The 20,457-nt window shown below is 36.8% G+C and overlaps 1 protein-coding gene and 1 pseudogene across 5 annotated transcripts in view; both read left to right on the forward strand.

The window, feature by feature from the left end:
- Nucleotides 1-20,186, forward strand: part of LOC110063157 (peptidyl-glycine alpha-amidating monooxygenase A-like) — a 41,414-nt gene extending 21,228 nt beyond the window's left edge. For 4 of the 5 annotated variants that reach the window (XM_089295909.1, XM_089295910.1, XM_089295911.1 and 1 more), the window contains 19 exons: nucleotides 3,737-3,794; nucleotides 4,052-4,154; nucleotides 4,627-4,724; nucleotides 4,993-5,076; nucleotides 6,833-6,887; nucleotides 8,171-8,235; nucleotides 8,853-8,936; nucleotides 10,555-10,637; nucleotides 11,057-11,107; nucleotides 11,563-11,612; nucleotides 12,034-12,230; nucleotides 12,672-12,846; nucleotides 13,116-13,229; nucleotides 13,630-13,702; nucleotides 17,734-17,873; nucleotides 18,663-18,748; nucleotides 19,125-19,304; nucleotides 19,382-19,485; nucleotides 19,769-20,186. In XM_089295909.1, the coding sequence (XP_089152035.1) occupies nucleotides 3,737-3,794; nucleotides 4,052-4,154; nucleotides 4,627-4,724; nucleotides 4,993-5,076; nucleotides 6,833-6,887; nucleotides 8,171-8,235; nucleotides 8,853-8,936; nucleotides 10,555-10,637; nucleotides 11,057-11,107; nucleotides 11,563-11,612; nucleotides 12,034-12,230; nucleotides 12,672-12,846; nucleotides 13,116-13,229; nucleotides 13,630-13,702; nucleotides 17,734-17,873; nucleotides 18,663-18,748; nucleotides 19,125-19,304; nucleotides 19,382-19,485; nucleotides 19,769-19,870 (1,902 nt within the window). In that variant the 3' untranslated portion in view covers nucleotides 19,871-20,186. The remainder of the gene's footprint in view (nucleotides 1-3,736; nucleotides 3,795-4,051; nucleotides 4,155-4,626; nucleotides 4,725-4,992; nucleotides 5,077-6,832; nucleotides 6,888-8,170; nucleotides 8,236-8,852; nucleotides 8,937-10,554; nucleotides 10,638-11,056; nucleotides 11,108-11,562; nucleotides 11,613-12,033; nucleotides 12,231-12,671; nucleotides 12,847-13,115; nucleotides 13,230-13,629; nucleotides 13,703-17,733; nucleotides 17,874-18,662; nucleotides 18,749-19,124; nucleotides 19,305-19,381; nucleotides 19,486-19,768) is intronic. The other variant, XM_089295913.1, reaches the window with a different exon arrangement.
- Nucleotides 16,594-17,581, forward strand: LOC149108101 (uncharacterized; annotated as a pseudogene).
- Nucleotides 20,187-20,457: the final 271 nt, after the last annotated feature.

Consider the following 20,457-nt stretch of genomic DNA (forward strand, 5'->3'; position numbering starts at 1 on the left):
TCTTGAGTTACTTGCTTACTGTGATTGAGACACCTTTTCTATTTCGTGTTTGAAACTTTCAAATATGCCGGAATAGATCAGGTATGTCACAACACTAGCTGAACTTTTTGGTCTGTAGGAAACGTTCTGAAAAACAGCTTTCATTGGGTATAACGTTCCTAAGCCTGCTTTTAAAAACACGAGCTGAATAAAGGTTCTTTTATTTGTAATTTTCACCACAACTGCTCAAACCGGTACAGTCAAGATTAGCCTTCAAGCATATGTTAATTTTGTAAGAGAACAAGAGTTTCGAATCACTTTGCTGCAGTATCTTTCAAAGGAAATGCAGAAAAAATGTAAATAGCGTTAAAATATAAAATACATCAATCATGTCAATTTAGATAATGCAGCCTATGAATTTGTTTAGGTTGCTTTTAAAGTACGTTCTAAACTTAAATGAGAAAACAAGGAAACTTGTAATACGACCTACTGGATGGTATATTTTATGTCTGTAAGAAATGTTATCTTTAATCTTTAATCTTTAATCATTATTTATACACGGTGAAAATAACATGTCTAAGATCCTAAACCTAAAATTCTAATCCTAATATCATATTAACTTACAACAACATTCTACTTATAAACCTGATTTCCGTGATTACAGGGTAAGCTGTTCCAAAGGGTTGCGCCACTGTAACTAAAACTATTTTTCATGTAGTTAGTTCTCGGAAAGGGAACAACAAGTTTGTTAACCGAGTCCCTTAGAGCATAATTTGATTCATTTTGTGTTACAAATTTAGAAGTGAGATATTCGGGAACCAGACCGTTTAAAGACTTGAAAACCATTAGGACTTCCTGAATTTGACACTGAAATTGCAAGTCTTTCCAGCTGAGTTTGTGAAACAAGGAATCGACATCAGGGTCATAGCCCGATGAAGTTATTACTCGTGCAGCATGGTTTTGTAGTTTTTGTAGCCTGTTAGATAATGTTTTGCCACAATCTGACCTCAGACTAGCCTGCGGTAATCAAAGTGAGGTTGAGGTGGTGAGTTGCATATGCAGAGTAGGGTAGATTGAGGCACAAGTGACTTAAGGTGATTCCTTAGTATTGCATTGCGCATCCCTAAGTCATGAGCCCACGCGCGTGCAAAATGTAAGAGATTTCCCTCAAGCTAAGCTCGATAGCGAAATAAATGCTCCTTTTCTCTTAAGCGAGCACAGTGACCATCGATTTTTTTTTCGGGTATTTGCTAAGAACAATCTAATAAAGAACATATTTAAGGAAGAAAAAAAGTTTGATAGTAAAACATGATTTTCTTTTTGGAAAATAGTTCCATACTGGGTGTATTTGGGCCAAGGCGAGGACTTCAAGCTAACCACGGAACCGTCCAAAAAAGTGCAATATTTCCATAACCAGGCAATCAAAAATGGCTTAAATAAAGCAATACTGCTTATGTGAATAAAAGAAGCTTTACTTTCAACATAAAAAGACCCCCCCCCCCCCCCACTATAAAATTTCTATTTTGAGTTTGCCCCAAAATTTTGTGTTCATGTTTACGTAGTTCTCATCGAGTTATTAAAAGTTTTTGAAGAATCATTTCAGTCTATGTATGTTTATGTCATCTCGCCATCAGGGAGTCTCGCCACCAACGAACTCCCGGTCACCACCGAGCGAAGTCACCTCACACCAAGCGAAGTTTCCTCATCACCAGTGATGTAATAAGGCAGTGGGTAAAAGAACGAGGAATAACCTCTATATGCGACTCGATCTGGTTGGGGGCGAACTCGATCAAGTTGAGTCGATGTAGGAGCGAACTTGGTGGGGGCAAACTCGTCATGGGGCTAAACCGGCAGCTAACTAATTCAATTCTGTATGAAGGTGATTCGAATTTTTAACGTCCAACCAGTAAAAACACCCCATTTTAAGGGCCTGCTGACGTGTTAACAAGTACAGTGACCCCGTTTTTTTATTGCGTTTTTTAAACATTCATACCATAAATGTTAATTATGCCAAGTTGCAAAAAAAGTTTGATAGTAGAACAATTTTAAGGGAATTACCTTAACTAAATTTATGGCTTCAATTGCAGAAGCAATCTTTTTACACAGTTGATGTGGGAATGCCACGTCAGATTTTCATTGACATTTACTCCAAGTGATTTCGCAGAGGAAACTTGTTCAATCGGAACATTATTAATGGCGACTTTGAGTGTATCAGATAGAGTACTTAATCTTTGCCTGGAGCCGATCAATATAAATTCCGTTTTTGTAGCGTTCAGGGTAAGTCTGTTAGACAAAAGCCATTTGCTTAGTTTTTCAAGGTCGTGAGATGGACTGGACTGAATCAGATGCAAATCAGAACCAGGGTAGTTAATGTGGGTGTCATCAGCATACAATCTAGGTATGCTAAATGATAGACAGTTAGGCAAATCATTAATATAAATTAGAAATAAAAGAGGACCAAGGATCGTTCCCTGTCACACACCACATTTAAGAGTGGTGAAGTCAGAGAGACAGCCATTAACGGAGCACCATTGTGTGCGACTAGTCAAATACGATTTAAACCAATCAAGAGTTTTCCCTTGAATTCCGCACCGAATTAGTTATATCCCGTTAAGCCAGACTTAAGCAAATCACTTCAATAGCCAACATAGATCCATTTTGATCCTCGATTTGATGCAAAGCCCCAATATGACATTGTGCATGCCGAAACACAAATTTCTAAGTTTGAATATCTTATTACAGACTCTATATTGTAATGTTCAAAATAATTACTTCTTTTTATTTGCCAGGAAAAACGAGAAAGAAGAGGAGAAAAACAATTATTAATCGTATTGATGCAATATTCGGTATTATTTTATTGTTTATTGAAAATGATTGTCATGTGACTAATCATGTGACAAATTTTTCTACTCCCAGATACTTTATAAGTTGCTTTTATATTAAAAAGCAAGAAATCTAGGCAAAGTACTCCGGAAAAGGCTTAGAAATAAGAATTTTAATTCAGCCTTGCTCCCATGTAGGGGCCTAATATGTCATTTTTTGACATGCGTGTAGTGTGCTTCTGGGTGGAAATTTGGGATGGCTCCATATCAGAAAATGTTTACCTTATAGAGGTTAGTCATCCTGGGAAGTTTCATGCTTTTATCACAAAATGAACAATTCTGGTTATTTTTGGCTCTTAACAGCAGGACTAGATACCAGCTTCTGTGTTATTTTTCTCCTTAAAAACCATCTTTGAAAGCATTGTAAATTCAGTCTTGGATCTCTATCCTTTTGAAGAAAATTTCATTGATTACTCAAAGATGGTTGTGTAGGCCATGTTATGTGTCTTAGCGTTCAGTGATTTTATCAGTTTCCTGTATTATATTCTATATTTGGTAAAAGTTGGAAGTAATTCTATTTGTGAGAATTTTTCTTTTTTTGGTTTTATTTAGTCTGAAAATCACTGATTGTGACAAAAGTGAGCATGGTTTGTGAGTCATTGTATTTTGGACTGGTATTTATTGTCTTTGAATTAATATTATGTCATTTGTGTCCAATACAAAGAGGAGAAACCTTCTTGTGACAGTTGTCAAGTTGCATTTACAGCATCTAAGTTGTATTGCATTCTGACATTTATGCTGAAAAGTGAAACAAACACCATCTCTTCAATTATTGCCCTGTGTTAAAATTAGTATCCAAAACACATAATTCATTCATTATGGTAAGGAGTTTTTTGTTTATTGACCAATCCAAACAGAATAATACTGTCTTGCAGCATGACTCATACCTTTGTACAGCTGTGGATCTTGATCGTCACAAGGCAGCCTATATTGGTAGGGTTTATATGTTTTGGTGGCATATTGATACATGCATTAAAAACTGATTTCAAAATTTAAAATACATTTATATACTAACTTATTTTTAATTAGCAGCCGGGGTCAAATGTAACTTATGTGAAGTCTTATGAATTTAATTATTATTTGACAGGGATGGTTTCTTTATGCAGTCACAACTCTTACTGAGTTGTAATTGCATATTTTCTGAGTGTGAAAACATTTCAACCATCTGAACTTTGTATCATTCTCAACAGCTGGATTTGAACCTCATGATGAAATGCATACAGCGCATCATATGTTATTGTTTGGGTGCCCAGCTCTAGGAGAAGTGGCTTTGGCTAGCAATGGAAAATTTTGGTATTTTTGTAAATTATATCTGCATAACACAATAAATGCATTAAACAATAATGCATGCATAAACACATTAAATGGATTTGGTTTCCATAAGCTTTGCTTTCAAGAAATATTTTTTATTTACTAAAATACAGAGAAACATGGACTTGCCATAGCCTTCAACATAAGTAAATAAATTCTGAACAAACGCTTTCCCATAGTTTAATTGTGGTTCCAAACAATCATGAAAGATAGGTAGACCTACATAATTATTTGTTTTGAATGGCCTTACTAGTCCCAGATCTTAACCCCCCAGCAGTTTCTGACCTTTCTGACCTAACTAGAAGAATTTCACATTTTCAGATGGCTTAAAAACATGGTGAAGAAAAAAAAAATATGCAAAAAAATATATATTTTTTTTGGTTTCTATATTCATTATGATTTCATGTAGTATCCATCAAGCAAATAAAAACATGTCTACCATCTGCACTTTTAGGAATTGTGGGGACATGGGATCAGGTGTGTGCGGCGGTGTAGGAGAGAAGATAATGTATGTGTGGGGAAGAAATGCTCCAAAGTTGAAGTTACCTCCTGGTAAGTCAGTTCCTTCAGTTTACTACAAAACAGATTTTTTATATGCAAAAGGTACACCCCTCCCCCTTCTAGATCTATAGGTTCCAAACACCCCTTACAAAGTCATATAAGTGCAGGGTTTATGACTGAAAAGGTATGGTATTGTGACATGGAAACATAATTTTTATATACTTTTATACGTGGTAATGTTCACTCTTTATCGCCATGCATTAATCGTTATTTTTCCTGTGAACAGCCTATGAGTTATTTTGCTTTCTGTTGTTTTTAGATGTTGCCTTTGAAGTGGGTGGTGATTCTGGTGTGAATTATCTTGTACTTCAAGTTCACTACAAAACGGTTGATCATTTCTTAGGTAAATTGGTTATTTCCTTCAACGGGGCTTTTGTATATTCTTGTCACATGCTGACCTTGTCAGTCATTAGAAATGGTCACAGAAGAAAGTGGATGCATGGAAATCGAAAAAGTGGAATGAAATTTATAAGTCAAAAAATGTTGAGTAGTTATAGTGGTCAATGTGCTTAGCTACACCTAGCTACAATCGTGGACAAAAGTCCTTGGGACACTTATGTAATTTAACGAATTATCTGTGTTTTACCACTGAAGTTTGAAAAAAGTGCTGCTTTCCTTTTTAAAATGCGTTACTTTTCCCCCTCCCCACCCAATACAATGTTGAAATTCAGAAGAAATTGCAGGTAGTAGTTTTCAACATTGTATGGGGGGAGGGGGGGGGGGGGGGGGCGAAGTTAGGCAGGCGAAGTCATATTCGCATCTGGCACATGCACAAAAGCAGCAAAACTGCAAATTTATCTCAAGACTTTTGTCCATGATTGTAGTTCTCAGGCATGCCACTTAAGGATGTTTGCACTCAAAATGTTCCCACATGCAGATTTTTTTTTTTTAATTTGCCATGTGTTGAGATCTACTTTTGAAAAAAGACAAAAAATTGGGGGGTCAACATGCTCATTTTTGAGACAATGGGTGCAAATGTCCTTAAACTGAACAAAAGAGGTATTTAAATAAGCATTAAAGGGATTAACAAGTATGACTGAGGAGTTGAACTAGGGTATACTGAGAAACAACACTAGCTTACTTAGTAGTCAGAGTGGGACTTACACCCACGACCTCCCAGATTTTCAGTACCCTAACCATTTGGCTATGCTGTCTCTGTGGAGCCTGCCAATTTTCAGACTACCAATTTTCAGACTACAGTCGAACCTCCCATAAGCGACCACCCAAAATGTCAAGCCTCTGTGGTCGCTTACGGGAGGTGGTCGCTTATGAGAGCTTAGACCATATTGGGTCAAAATTTTGCCACAGTAGCGTATGTTATTTACAGACACTTATCCCATGTTTTAAACATTTTATTCATGTAAAAATTAATTTCGAGGAAAAACCGTGTCTTCCCATGGAGAAATTTCGGTCTCTTGTACTTCCCAGGAATGCGATAATGTTGCAGCAACTTCTTATCCAATATATGCTCTATTATCTGTCAAGTGGTCACTTGTGGGAAGTTAAAAACAAAAAGAAATTTCAAAATTTTAGCTCCTGCAAAAGTGGTCGCGGTCACTTATGAGAGGTGGTCGCTTACAAGAGGTGCCAAATATAGTGATTTGACTTGGAAACGTTTGGTTTTGGAAGACTGGTCACTTAGGAGAGTTGGTCGCTTGCCAGAGGTTCGACTGTATTGAGTTTGTTCCAGATTTTATGGTGGTTCGATGCAACCAGCAACTTTTTTTCCTCAAAAAATCTTCTCAACTTTTGAAGTTTACCTTCAAACCGCCATGAAAAATATCTTACAGATGTCAGTACAGCTAGTTAAATATTTTTTTTCCTATTCAGTCCACATGCAGGTATTTGTGTATAACTTATTTAGAAAAGGGAAAGGGGACTAGCTGGCTTCCTGAAATAACTCCAGAGTCAAAGAAGACGTGCAGCCAGATTTACAAATATATTAATACAAGTTTTAGGTTTGTACATACATGCTCACAGTCTCATTGTTGGCAATCTTAATAAATATGCTCTAGGAAATGTTTCTGTGAGCTAAGTGGCTCCTCCGTGTGCGTGTTAGGTATCGGCCTTAAACAGTCACTTTGTTTAACTCCTCACAGCCAATCCTACCCTGAAAGATTACTCTGGAGTGGACTTGCTCACTACATCAGTACAGTAAGTTTTGTACAGACATGTTCTAATATGTTAAATTATCACTTGCATTGTCAGTGTTAAAGTTTTTAAGACTCGTGAGTACACTTGAAGGATGAAAATGAATATGTTAACTGTATAAGTTTAGGGAGAGTTAAAGTATTTTACACAGATCTGGCTGAAATTAATGCATGTTCCCCTGAATCATCTGAACAGTTCTATAATAAAATTTAACAAACCAAATAATAAGACACAATCACAGTTCATAAGACATGACATTTAAAAGGTAATAGACTACAACCTCCTATACCCTTGGGTGGTAATTCTTATTACATTATTAGTATAGGTAATCATACGGTTTCGAGTTCAATTTGGAATTAATTTGCACAAGTGAGTTTTTCAAAAAGCTGAAATTGCATGAGCTGCTTCGGCGAGTGTAATTTCAGCTTTTTGAAAACTCACAAGTGCAAATTAACTCCAAATTGAACGAGAAAAACCGTATGATTACTTATTAATAATATAAACATGAAAAAATTCACGTGGAGGAAGTGCCGGAAGATCTTTCTTGAAGCCATTTTTTCTCATTTGAGAAAAATTTTTTCAAAGTTTCAGCACAAAATTTTTGTCATCATTTTACGTGATATCATTTTCTTAGAAAAGTTCCTATTGTCTTTCAGTCAATCATAATCCAGAATTTTGATGTGTAATTTGCACTGGTGTTACACTTTTTGCACTGATGTTACACTTGAACTGCACTGCTCTTAGCCAATCTGAATGGAGTAATTTTTTCATGTATATTATTAGTATTTTAATTATGTAGCCTCTTCTCTCATCAGGGCACACCCTCCATTCCACTCCACCTCACTGGCTCTTCCTTTACTTTCTTCTCCTGTTCCCCCGTCATTCTTTCCTCAACCTTCTCTTACCCTCCCCTCCCTTCTTTTCCCTTTCCTCCCATATTTCCTCTCAATTAAAGTGCTGAAAATTTGTCAAGTGCTGTCAAACTGTTTGAAATAAATTATATAAGAAGCACAATAAGTTATTAGTTACAGTGTATGGCTGATCCATGGAACTTCAAGGTGTTTGGTGTGATAGTGTTGGAGCAGGGGTTGAGATTTTCACCAGTCACCGTTTACAGCTGTTTCCTTTGAGAGCTTTAAGAAAAACCTGCTAAATTATCCTGCTCAAACTGTGATATTCTTCATGGTTTCATGAAAGTCGGTTATGTAAATTTGTAATATCTCTCTGTTGTTATTTTGTACCCTACCATAGAAAAGTTGTATTTCTTTTTCTCTCATCTATCACAGACCGAGTCGTTTGGGAGCAATATTTCTGTTAGCAGCAAGGGGAGAAATTCCAGAACACAAGAAAGGTTAATTGATATCATTTAATTTACCATATTTGTCAAAATGTCTCAGTTTATATTCATCCAAGACCTGTACTGGATCTTACTGCACAAATGACAGACCAAACATAACTTAATAAGCTGTAGACAAACAACATGTCTTACATTTTCTCTGTTTTTAACTAAACTGACAAAATATTATTAAATATGGTACGCATTCTAACCATTTAACAGTGTGTGTGTTTTAAGTTTTTATGAAGAACTGCTTTACAGGACTTCTGTTAGTTATGTTTGTATTTTTCTGCCTGTCTGTCTGTCTGTCTGTCCGTCTGTCTGTCTATCTGTCGGTCAGTCAGTCAGTTAGTTAGTCAATTAGTTGGGTTAACCGTTTGCTAAGTTGCATTAGACTTGACAATGAACTTTCAGCAAGTTATACAATTAAGAATGTTCATTTATAGTTTAGTCCTAAAATAAGTTTTAAATAGTCCTTTATCATTTTTTTTTTATTTGATAACATTTTGAGACAATTATAGTTCTTTTGGGTAACAAAAAAGTCATTTCCTGCTTCAGGCTCACCTATTGTTTTTTGTTGTTGTTGTTGTTGTTGTTGCTGTTTTTGTTTTTTTTTTTCATTCTTTATTCAGTGTGGTATTTGAACACTGGCTGCCATTACAGAGCAGGGCCTGTGTTACATCCATTTGCCTTTAGAGTCAAAGCACATTCTATAGGTAAGTCCATTCAGTGTTATATTTACATGTATATCAAGTACTAAATGTTACGTATTGTGCAAAACCCTTTAATGACCTTTTTATGAGCCACTGGTGTTGCTATGTATTATATGACTCAGAAAAAGACTTCATTGTGATTGCCTGAGAGCAGGCAAATTGGTCATTAGGCTCCGTCACATGATAAATGAGTTTTTGCACGAAAACTTAAGCAATTAAGGTGTGACCAGGTTCACAAAAACATGACAATGCATTTTTAGCACAAATTTAGAATTTCAGTTTGGTAGAAACTATTTCCTTTCTTTATCAAATCAACCCACATAACCTAACCACACAGGATTTACATCATGAATTTCCTATATGTCACACCACCACACCTTGTACTAGAATCATGAGAATTTCCTTCTATTGTTTGTTTCCTAATAAAAGAAGTGCAGTTAGTTAGTTTAATTCAGTGGTTCAAAGTGTTCAAGACCTGCACTTTCAAGTTGAGGACCCCTTGGTCAAGTACTATTCCTTGTGACCTAAGTTAGTGATTCGTTTCACTCAGGATTTTGGTATGTCACATTTAACCTTGTTATTATGTCTAAAGTTTAGGTTTTAAGTTCAAAACTACAGTCAACTTGTACTTATCTTAAACCAATTGTTTAATCTTTGCTTGAATCCTCTGTTGATTCATGTCCAAATTGTATCTAGGATTCATTGTATGTGTAGTTTCCAAAACATTGTATTTGTCTCTACATAAGACTCATTTTAGTGCTGAGTTCATTGTTGAAATTAGATATTTCACTGTTAGTCTAGCTTTGTTTAACCCAGCTATGATGACAGATGTTGTCCTGACACAAAGTAACAAGTTTACAGTTTTCTTAGTTTTATGTCGGACAATTATTCAAATTGCTAGCAAGATCAGTTTATTTCATTGTTTTGCTGTTTTGAGCTATTATTTGGTTTATGTTTCACTTGTTTTCAGTTAATTCACATTTAGTTCTAAGAATAGCTTTTTATTAGTGCCAGATAAGAGGATTAATATTTTACTCAGTGTCATGCAATGCTTTGTAGGAATTTAGTGAATGCTCATTGTAACACTCAAGTTTTACTATTATTTCTGTATTATATTTTGATTATGTTATTGTAATATTTTTAGTGATTTGCTATTTTAATTTATTCTTTTCAGTTTGCAATCACCCTTTTTTTCCTTTTGTATAATTTCTGTATTCCTGCATAAATAAATTTTATTGTGGCTACAAGTCTGTTTCGTTGTTCACTAACAACACCAGAACCTGCCTCGGTCACAAAGGGTTTACAGTACAAGTGATACATGTACTTGACAATTCTTTTAAATTGCATGGGCCTAAAGGCTCAGTGTAATTTTGAAAAAAAAATTCAAATATAACTCGTAGTGTCAATCCTTCACTGCATTCACATTCATTAAGAATTACTGATGTTTATTTGACAACCAAACAGCTGAGAGGGCCAGTAACTTTTTTTTTGGTATATTTGGTGACGTTTGAATATGTTGGAAATTAGGAAATATAACTTTCGATTATCAGCCAGGACACTGCCTCTTTCATAGATGAAAATTCACCATTTGCAAATTAAATGTTTGGTGATGCTGTTTTAGAGAGTGTCATCACTGGCTACAGAATACGCGATGGACACTGGACACTAATTGGAAAAGGTGGTCCACTGCGACCTGATGATCTGGTAAGGTAACCTTTTCCTGCTATGTAATACCAGGCAAGTTGTAGTTATTTTTAACTTCAGTGTCATCCAAACTAATGTCATTATCATTCTGTAAGGTTTTGCACGAGGCCTTTTAGTAAAACTGGAATGTTTTGTTTGAGTTATGAAGTAAGAAAAGGAAAATGATACTCTGCTTCAAGATCATTTCATTAAACAAGAAAACGCGAAGACTAGTTTATTACGAGATCGGTCACAAGTACTGGTTGATTAAAACATTGAACTATCTCGAATAGTCCTGCTATCATTAAGACCATTAAGTAAAACTGACATGACAGATTGTTCTCAATTAATGCATTTTTTAGATTAACGGTTTTCCTAAATTTTTTCAAGCGATATATACATGTGCATTGCTAAGTTTGCACACTTCCTTTAATTTCCAGGCGTTTTACCCAATAAAAAAAGATGTCACTTTAAAAAGTGGGGATTCTCTGGTAAGAATTGCAGTGTTTTGTATAATGTTACGTTATACCAGCCCAGAGGTCACGCTAGATTAGTTCGTGCTAACTCCCGATTATCACAACATCACAAAGGACTGCGCTGGACTAGGTCACGTTATTCACGTTGGGCTAGGTCATGCTAGGCTAGGTCGCGCTAGCCCCAAACTTGCATTCAACTGCAACATTCATAATTGTTTTCTTTGAGTTTAAATGTGTCGATGACAAACTTATCATTTGGATTTCGCTGTAGACCTGTTTAATGTTGTGTTATTCACAGACAGGCTATTCTGTCTCTTCTGTGATTTTCTGTGTTCATTCTTCAGTGTCTAAGTATTGTTTTGAAGCGTCATTGGAAATTTTGTTTTTGGCTTAACTAGCTAGCGTAACTAGTTAAATGGCTGAGTAGTTTTCTTATAACTGTTGATAGAAAAACTCATTATTGTTTACAGGTTGCCCGGTGCACCTATGATTCAATGAAGAAAGAAAGAACGTATATAGAGTATGTGAGCATTTAACTGTATTCTCTGTCTTGTCAAAGAACAAGGGACAAGATAATGCTTTCAATTGTTTATTAACCTCATTCTGTGAACCATTAACAGTCACAACCAAAAACAGTTTTGTTTTTTGATTCAAATTTCATTAAACCGAGTCCCCTATATCTGATATAGACTTTCAAAACATGATCACTTTTTAAATTTACTCTGCTGAAAGAGCTTTTCTAAAGCTTCACTTCTGATCATGAAGTGTGGTTTACAACTGAGAAACTTCCGCAAACAGCAAGGACTTCACAGAAACGTCCTATATTAAAAGTTACGGTGAAGTGAATTACATCGTTCAGTTGTTTATCGAAATTTGAATCGACAAATAATTTTCAAGATGAATACTTGAGCCATGTTGAGTGTAATAACATTTTTTTTCAGAGCGACAATGAAGGATGAGATGTGTAATTTTTACATGATGTACTGGTATGATCCAAGAGAGGATGAACTTGGGAAAAGCGTTGAGAACTGTTGTGATGTTCTAGTGTTTGAAGATAAACTAGATTTCCCTGTGGACTCTGACGTGCCTTTACCGGGCAGTGGACAAAAAATGGAGATGAAAAGAAACCTTAAAGATGGTGAGTTTGCTTGTTTGTTTTTTGTGTTGGCTAATCTAAGCAACATTCATCACAGTTCTTCAATTGTGCTTGATACTGGCACAACCCAATCATATCCAACATTTTTTTACGATGAGTTCACTACTATGAAATTTTATGAATTAAGCTAGGCTATTGTTGCATTCAAGATAGCGTGCCACAGTTTTCAGCATGGACACGTGGTGTAACCTAGAAATTGCACGCCATGATTACTTACTTACCATGCTACCGCGTTCCTCCAGGTCTTATGTTGCCCGTTTTCTTGTCAGATGCCTCGAGATCTTTTCATGCATGCGATTTTCCTAAGAGTATCGTATTGGATACGGTTTGTTTTTCTTGCGCGGGACCAAACGATTTACCGATAGAAATTTGATTGCAGAGCGCCACGACTGTGTAATTTATCAAGCTGTCTGTTTGTTCTAGGACCATGCAAGGCATATTGCAATGAAGAAAAACCATCATTGTTACTTGAAGAAGATAATCGTTGGCCGGGAAACAACCCAGGCAGTCAGGGGCTTGGTCAAGTTACTGCAGTCGACACTGATTCACAGGGAAATGTGTTCATATTTCATCGTGCATCAAGAATATGGCAAGCAGAGTAAGGCAACCTCTCACGCTTGCTGCCTCAAAAGAAGTCCAAAATCCACTATGTTGTATGGCAAAAGAATATGACAGACCTAAAGCTGACTTCAACCAATCAAACTTTAAAGTTTCTTCGCTTAAGACCAATGCATACAAACCAGTTCGCGAAGTTCTAGCACAAGGCTTGAAAGAGAGGCAACTTTTACAGAAGATTGGAAAGCTATAGCCGTTGCAGTTAGTAAATGAAATCACTCGCGCGGTGTAAATTGTATTTTCTTGTTGCAGTTCTTTTGATGACCACAATATTTTCTCGAGTCAAAGTGACCCCATTCCGGAGCCGACTGTGCTCAAGTTAGATCCAAAGACAGGCGATGTCATGGACAGCTGGGGAGAACATATGTAAGTATCCATGTGCTATGTGCTGGTGTTGTGTTGTGGACATTAGGAAATAGGGGCGAGCTTTCCTTAGTAGAGCAGTGACGTAGTTTGACTGTTGAATGCCAATTTTTTTCTATTAGAATTCAGCGCTGCTTTAACATATTCACCCGAGTGCTCATAGTGATCTAAATTTTATGAGTTAAATAAGAGCTAAAGAAATTTGTTACTGGTTTAGATAATCACGAGATAAGAATTATTCTTTGTGGGAATCCACAGGGGCTGTCCACACAGTTGTTCAATATATATTCCTTGGGCTTTCCTCGTTCACTCTCTCCCCTTCCCTGCATCCTTCCCACCCACCCACCCTCCCTCGCACACTCCTTTGTTCCCTCTTTTGAATTCTGTGTTTCTTCTTATCCAGGTTCTTTATGCCTCATGGACTGACGATCGATCACGAGGGCAACACGTGGTTAACGGACCAAGCCATGCACCAGGTTAGTACCTTGAACCCCAAACTGATTAGGTTTTTTTATATTTTTGTTTATGCTTTATTTTTTTATAATACTTGCTTAATACTCGCGCTTTAGTATGTTTATATGTAACCGTTTCTGTTTTCGTGTCACCAGCTTGCTCTTCGTATTATTACAATGCTGTTTTGTCTACTCCAGTATGCATTGCTATATAAACTACCTCGCTAAAAATATTTCTAGATTTTTCACTTACAATTTCTTTCAAAGCTTAAAAATACAATTTCTGAACTGTATGCAAAACATTTTCGTCCGGCCCGATAACGCTGTTATTGTCGAATAATCAAGCAGTGCAGATATCCATTGTATCTCCTATTATTTCAATACAGAACAGATAACAATACTATCACGGTAGTTTCTCTCAATGTACGCTAAAAGAACAGAAACTTTTAATTGGCTCAGATCTAAAAAATATTCGATTTACATGTTGCAAGAAGTACATTGTTCGCAAGAAAATTCTCACCTATGGGCTACTGAATGGGGGTACAAAAGCCTTTTCAGCTCTTTTTCTAGCAGCAAAGCTGGCGTAAGCATTCTTTTTACTAATAACTTTGATCTTCAAATTATGAAAACCTATATCGATGATTCAGGGCGCTTTATCTTGTGTGACTTAAAAACAAATGGAAAGAGTATAGCCTTAACAAATATTTACGGTCCAAACGAAGATGATCCTGCTTTCTTTAAAAATCTCCTTGATCACCTTCAAGATTTCGAAGGAGACGAAATCATCATTAGAGGCGATTTCAATTTCGTTCTTGACGTAGAGAAAGATAAAAAAGGGGGCCTGCCCAAAACACATCACAACGCGCAAAAAACCATCCTTGAGATATGCGATAACCTCGATATTGTTGATGCCTGGAGAATATTGAACCCCGAAGAAAAAAGGTATACTTGGCGCCAAACACAGCCTATTGTCCACTGTAGACTAGATTTCTTCTTAACAAGTCAGAGTTTGCTGGGTAGCATTATCTCCGCAAACATTCTACCGGGCTTTAAGACAGACCACTCAATGATCACATTAAATATATCTCTTCATTCAAACCCAAGAGGGCCTGGTTTTTGGAAACTCAACACATCCCTTCTGGCCGATAATGATTACATTGATTTGATAAGGTTAACTATCCATGAAACACAGAACGAATACGAAAACGATGAGTCAATAAACTCCGCGCTTCTTTGGGATATGATCAAACTTAAGACACGGGAGAAATCTCTTAGCTTCGCTGCTGCCAAAAAGCGAAAAACTTTGCATAAACAGCATGAGTTAGAAGAAAAAATTGCCTTACTAGAAAAAGAACTGGAACAGCCGGCTGCCGTCAGCAAAACGCAGAAAACAAATAATACAGAACAACTTGAGTTATTCAAAAGTGAATTAGAAGAGATTATCAAAGTACGTACCCAAGGGGCAATCTTGAGATGTAAAATTAAATTGTACAATGAAGGCGAAAAAAACACCAAATATTTTCTAAATCTTGAGAAAAGACACTTCAAAATGAGTACAATAAGCCAGCTTAAAATCACTGATCAAGAATTTGTCACATCTGACAAAGAAATCCTTGCTAAATGTGAAACCTTTTACAAAGAACTCTACACATCCCAAAAAAATGTGATACCAACAGAAAACGATCTTTTTCAACCTGAAAATGACACGGTTCTGGACAACAACGAGGCAATGAGTTGCGAAGGACATTTAACAGAACAAGAGTGCCTAAAAGCTTTAAGAAGCATGGATCGGGAGAAAACCCCTGGAACTGATGGACTGCCGGCTGAGTTCTACAAAACTCAACTATTCATATGATGAAGGACGCCTTTCGATCACACAGAGACGCGGAATCATTAAACTCATACCAAAAAAAGACGCAGAACCGCACTTAATTAAAACTAGCGGCCACTAACTCTTCTCAACTGCGACTACAAAATAGCTGCGAAAGCTATCGCAAACCGAATAAAATCTGTTATCCCAAAACTTATCAATAACGATCAGACCGGTTTCCTAAAAGGACGATTTATTGGAGAAAACATTAGATTGATAGATAACATTATGAACTACGCTTCTCAAAAAAACATCCCAGGGCTATTGCTTTTTATAGATTTTGAAAAGGCCTTTGACTCGCTAGAATGGTCTTTCATTGAGCGCACGCTCCAGTATTTTGGTTTTGGCTCTTCTTTAATAAGCTGGTTTCAAACATTTTACAAGAACATCGAAAGCTGTGTCCTAAACAATGGCTGGGCGAGTGGTTTTTTTCAACTACAAAGAGGTGTTAGGCAAGGTTGCCCTCTTTCGCCGTACCTATTTATATTATCTGCTGAAATCTTAGCTAAAGCAACCAGATCGAACAAGAACACTAAAGGAATATCTGTAAACAACTCAGAAATTAAAATTAGCCAGTATGTAGCCAGATGACACAACCTTCATTCTTAACGGCACTAGCGAGTCATTATCCGCCACACCTCAGGCGATCGAAACTTTCGGCAGTATGTCTGGCCTCAGACTCAACAGTAAAAAGACCGAAGCTCTATGGATTGGATCAATGGTGGAAAATAAGGAAAAACTTTTTCCCGAGAAGAACTTTAAATGGTCAGAAAACAAAGTAAAGGTCCTTCGTGTCTGGCTCACTACCGATCCCAATATCACATTAAATATAAACTATAGAGAAAAAGCGGACAAAATTAAAAACATCTTAAGCAATTGGAAATATCGCCGGCTAGCATTAGACTCGGCAAAATCCAAGTTATTAAAAGCCTAGCAGCATCTCAACTTACGTATATTTTAGCTCCGCTGGCGACAAATCATAAAACTATCAAAGAAATAAACGATCTTTTCTACAGCTTTCTTTGGGACAATAAGGGCGATAAGATTAAGCGAAGTGTCATGATAAACGACTATAAAAACGGAGGGTTAAAAATGGTTGACATTGCTTCGTTTACCAAATCGCTCAAGACTGCTTGGATTAAAAAATACCTTGACGATTCTAACCACGGAAAATGGAAAGATTTTTTTGAACTTGAACTTAGGAAATATGGCGGCAAACTAGTCTTTACATGTAATTTAAACAAGCTTGACACTTCAAAGTTGATATCGGTCCAAGACCCTTTTCTACAAGAAATTTTAGAAATATGGTCAGAGGTTAACTTTGATGATAAAATCGAAACCGAGCAGCAATTTCTTGAACAACACATATGGCATAATTCGCTAATTAGGATCGAAAATAGACTGGTCTTCTACAAACATCTTTTCCTGCATGGAATCACTAAGGTAGCTAGCCCAGTTAACGACGGACTCGCGCAGTTTTCTCCCCTTTGCAGATTTTATCAGCACTTACAATATACGAATACAACCCATTAAGTATTTCGGCCTTATTTCTGCCCTTCGGCACCATTATAACACTAACTTTCTTGGTAAAGAACCAAGTAGCACAGACACTCCCAATACCTTCTCTGAGACTTTTATTAAGAACGATAAAGCGAACAGAATTGTATACCAGAAGCTCCTCTCTTTCAAAAGCACCGTTCCTTTTAAAAGCCAAGAGAAATGGAATGACAGCATTAAATCTGATGAAAGATGTTCTGCTGACTGGACTAGCGCCTATTGTCTGGCAGCTAGGTGCACAAAAAGCACAAAACTCGTAAACTTTCAATTCAGATTCCTTCATCGTATTTTACGGGTGTCATTTTATTTCTTTTGTGATGTACATTTCTGGTGCCAAGTTTGAAGAACACTGCTCCAACATTTCTAGAGATATTCTTTATTCAATATTTTACCGTTTTAGCTGCACAACTGATGAAATTGCGTAATACAAAAACGTCAATGTCTCTAAAGCGAAACAGATATTCCAAAAAGGAAAATGCTATTCTTGTGTGTTTTGAAAAGCCTTTCAAATAAGCAGCAATTATTTTTCAATTCATAGGCACTTTAATGTCGGATAAATTGTTGAAAAAAAATTCGTCGTTAATTACGCAATAAAATCTGAGCAGTTTGTTCGTTATACTTCCTGCAGGTTTTCAAGTTTCCACCCGGAAAGAAAAAACCTTCATTGACACTTGGGACACAGTTTTTACCAGGAAATGATGATACTCACTTCTGTAGTCCTACTGATGTTGCTGTTGACTCAGACGGAAATGTTTTTGTTTCTGATGGGTAAAAATAATCTTCTTTTGCATTTAGAATTGACTATTATTGCTGTCCACAAGATTGAGCAGGATGACTGTTTGATTATTCAACAAAATGTCCGCAAACCGCATTTTTATAACGTTAAATAATTTGGAGCTATGGAGCAAGATGTCCGGCGGACGAGTCTTCTTGAGCGCGGCTCCGAATATGGCAAAGCTGCGTATATCGGAGAATATCTACAGGTTTTGTTTGGAAGACAGATACAAAGGCTTCTTGACCATATGTGAGTATCGTGACAATCTGTTGAATAACAACATTTGATTTTTATACGTCGGATACCGTCGTTCTGAAGAAGAGTTTAGACCAATAAGCACACGGAACAGATCTAGATAGACCTAATTACAAAATTATAGGGTAGAATATAATTCCTTTATTTGCTGAATAGGCGACGCTCACGGCGTCGCCGTCGTCGTTGCTAAAGCTCCGTATTCGTGGGTAACAGTGCACTGTTACCCTGTGACGTCATAGATTTTGCAAAGTTTCCCGACGCTTAGACTTGGCGGGAAACAGTTTTATTGTTAACTGTCATCTGACCTCAGAGTAAAAAATAAGAGCGCGTACCGTTGGGGAATAGCTATATAGCAATTCATCTTCAGTTCACAGCCTCTAATTCATTTCGGTGTAAAAGGTCTTAATTAAAATATATCTTTTGTTTTCCTTTTGAGCCATAATGAGCCAACTTTAAAGATGACTTAGAGCAGATGTTCCTATCACTTTTAATCCTTTATAAGTTGTGGCTTTTTCTTCTTTCTCCAGATATTGCAACAGTCGAGTTATAAAGTTTTCACCAGAGGGCAAAAAAGTGCTTTTGACGATTACTAACAAAACGTTAGAAGGACGCGGTAAGTTAATACTCGATAAATCAGCCTTGCGATGTTGATATTTATTCGTCAATGCTTTTCCAGATCCCTGCAGCGAAATAGTTACTATTGCCAATTAGACAGTTATTATTTTATTGTGAGCCTGAAAATCGATCTTAAAGTGTTCCTTTTCTGCGATGTTTTACATCTTTCGTTTGTCTACTCTTTTCCTATTTTTTAAATCCTGTTCGCTTGAGAATCAAATAAGGTGTTTTATACTATGGACAAACTCATGTAACCTCAGAACCAAATAGTTTTCATTGGTTTTCCTTGTTTCCTTTCATATCTGAAAACCGTAATCTTATATTGCTGCCGATGAAAGAGAAGCAAAACGGATCTTTTCCCTTCCTCTTTCCAGATCCAGATTTTTTCCAGCTACCTCACAGCCTGTCTCTTGACGAGCAGAACAGACATCTTTTTGTCGCTGACAGAGAAAACAGTCGAGTGTTGGTGTTTGATTCTGTCAACGGGTCTTTTGTCCGTGAAATCAAAGAGTTTGGGGATCGAGTATTTGATGTGCACTACCACCCTGAACAAGGTGATTATACAATTTTTCTCGCCTTTTTTATGTGCTCGACTATTCATTAAATAATGTAGTGTATTTATTTTCTCAAGGTGAAGTACTTCATGTTGTAAACGGTCCTTTTTCCTCTGAGGCGCTGGGTTTCACGTTCAGGTTAAACGACAGTACTGAGATACAACGCTGGAAGTCACGCCTGGTAAGATCTTTGCGAACACAACTTTGTATGAGTTTCATGGGTAACATTTTTTGTTTTCTATTTAAATGATTGATGATTTGCTCAATGGAGTTGGTGCAGGAGTTAAACGCCTGAATCTTGTTTTGATTGTAAACGTATTGCAACACTATGGACCCGGACCTTGTTAGTTATAATGAAAGAAATACCTCAAAACCGCATAAGGGCGACTGAAATCACTGAGACCGGGGTTTTAGATCACATTTCTTTCTTTTGTTTGTTTTAATTTCTTCAAACTCTTTTGTAGGGTTTCGGTCAACCTCATGACATCGCTTCAGATCAAGATGGTGCAGTGTATGTAGCTGACATGGCAAGTAACACAGTCTGGAAATTCAAGCGACGAGCTTAATTTTAATTACTGTGCAGAAAGAATAGGAAATAAATTCCATGTCTTTCTTACACAGCGATGCGTACCTCACCTGTCACTCCAGGACTTTTCTTTAAGAATGTTTGACCAATCAAATGTTTGACCAATCAAATTCTTAGGCTTGTAGGAGCGGAGTTGACATGACAACAAGCCGCTGGCGGGAAAAAAAATTTGTACTTATGACACGTGACATATCCGAAGACTACTTTGCATCTAAAACTTCACTGGAAAAATCAATGTAAAATTAAAACAATTAAAACATTGCAATAGCAATAAAACTGTAGAAGTACGTCGCCAAGATTGTGTGTAATTTGGAGATTTTTTTATGAACATTGTAAGCTCTATTCTCAAAATTGGACTGGAACTAGTTTGCAGTGGAGGCTTGTGCAGCGGGGGAATATCATTAAAAAGAGAGAAATTTCATTTCCATTTGAAAAGATTCCCTACATTAACCTCAGTTGAAAGTGGTGGGACAGTGAACGCGATACGCGCAAACCTCACTCCAATTCCCCCTCCCCCTTCCCCCCCCCCCCCCCCCCAAACAATGTTGAACTGGGAACGTTGCACAG

This window comes from Orbicella faveolata, unplaced genomic scaffold (genome assembly GCF_042242905.1).
Source record: "Orbicella faveolata isolate gen_17 unplaced genomic scaffold, um_ofav_v1 contig_26, whole genome shotgun sequence".
NCBI classification, from domain to species: domain Eukaryota; kingdom Metazoa; phylum Cnidaria; class Anthozoa; order Scleractinia; family Merulinidae; genus Orbicella; species Orbicella faveolata.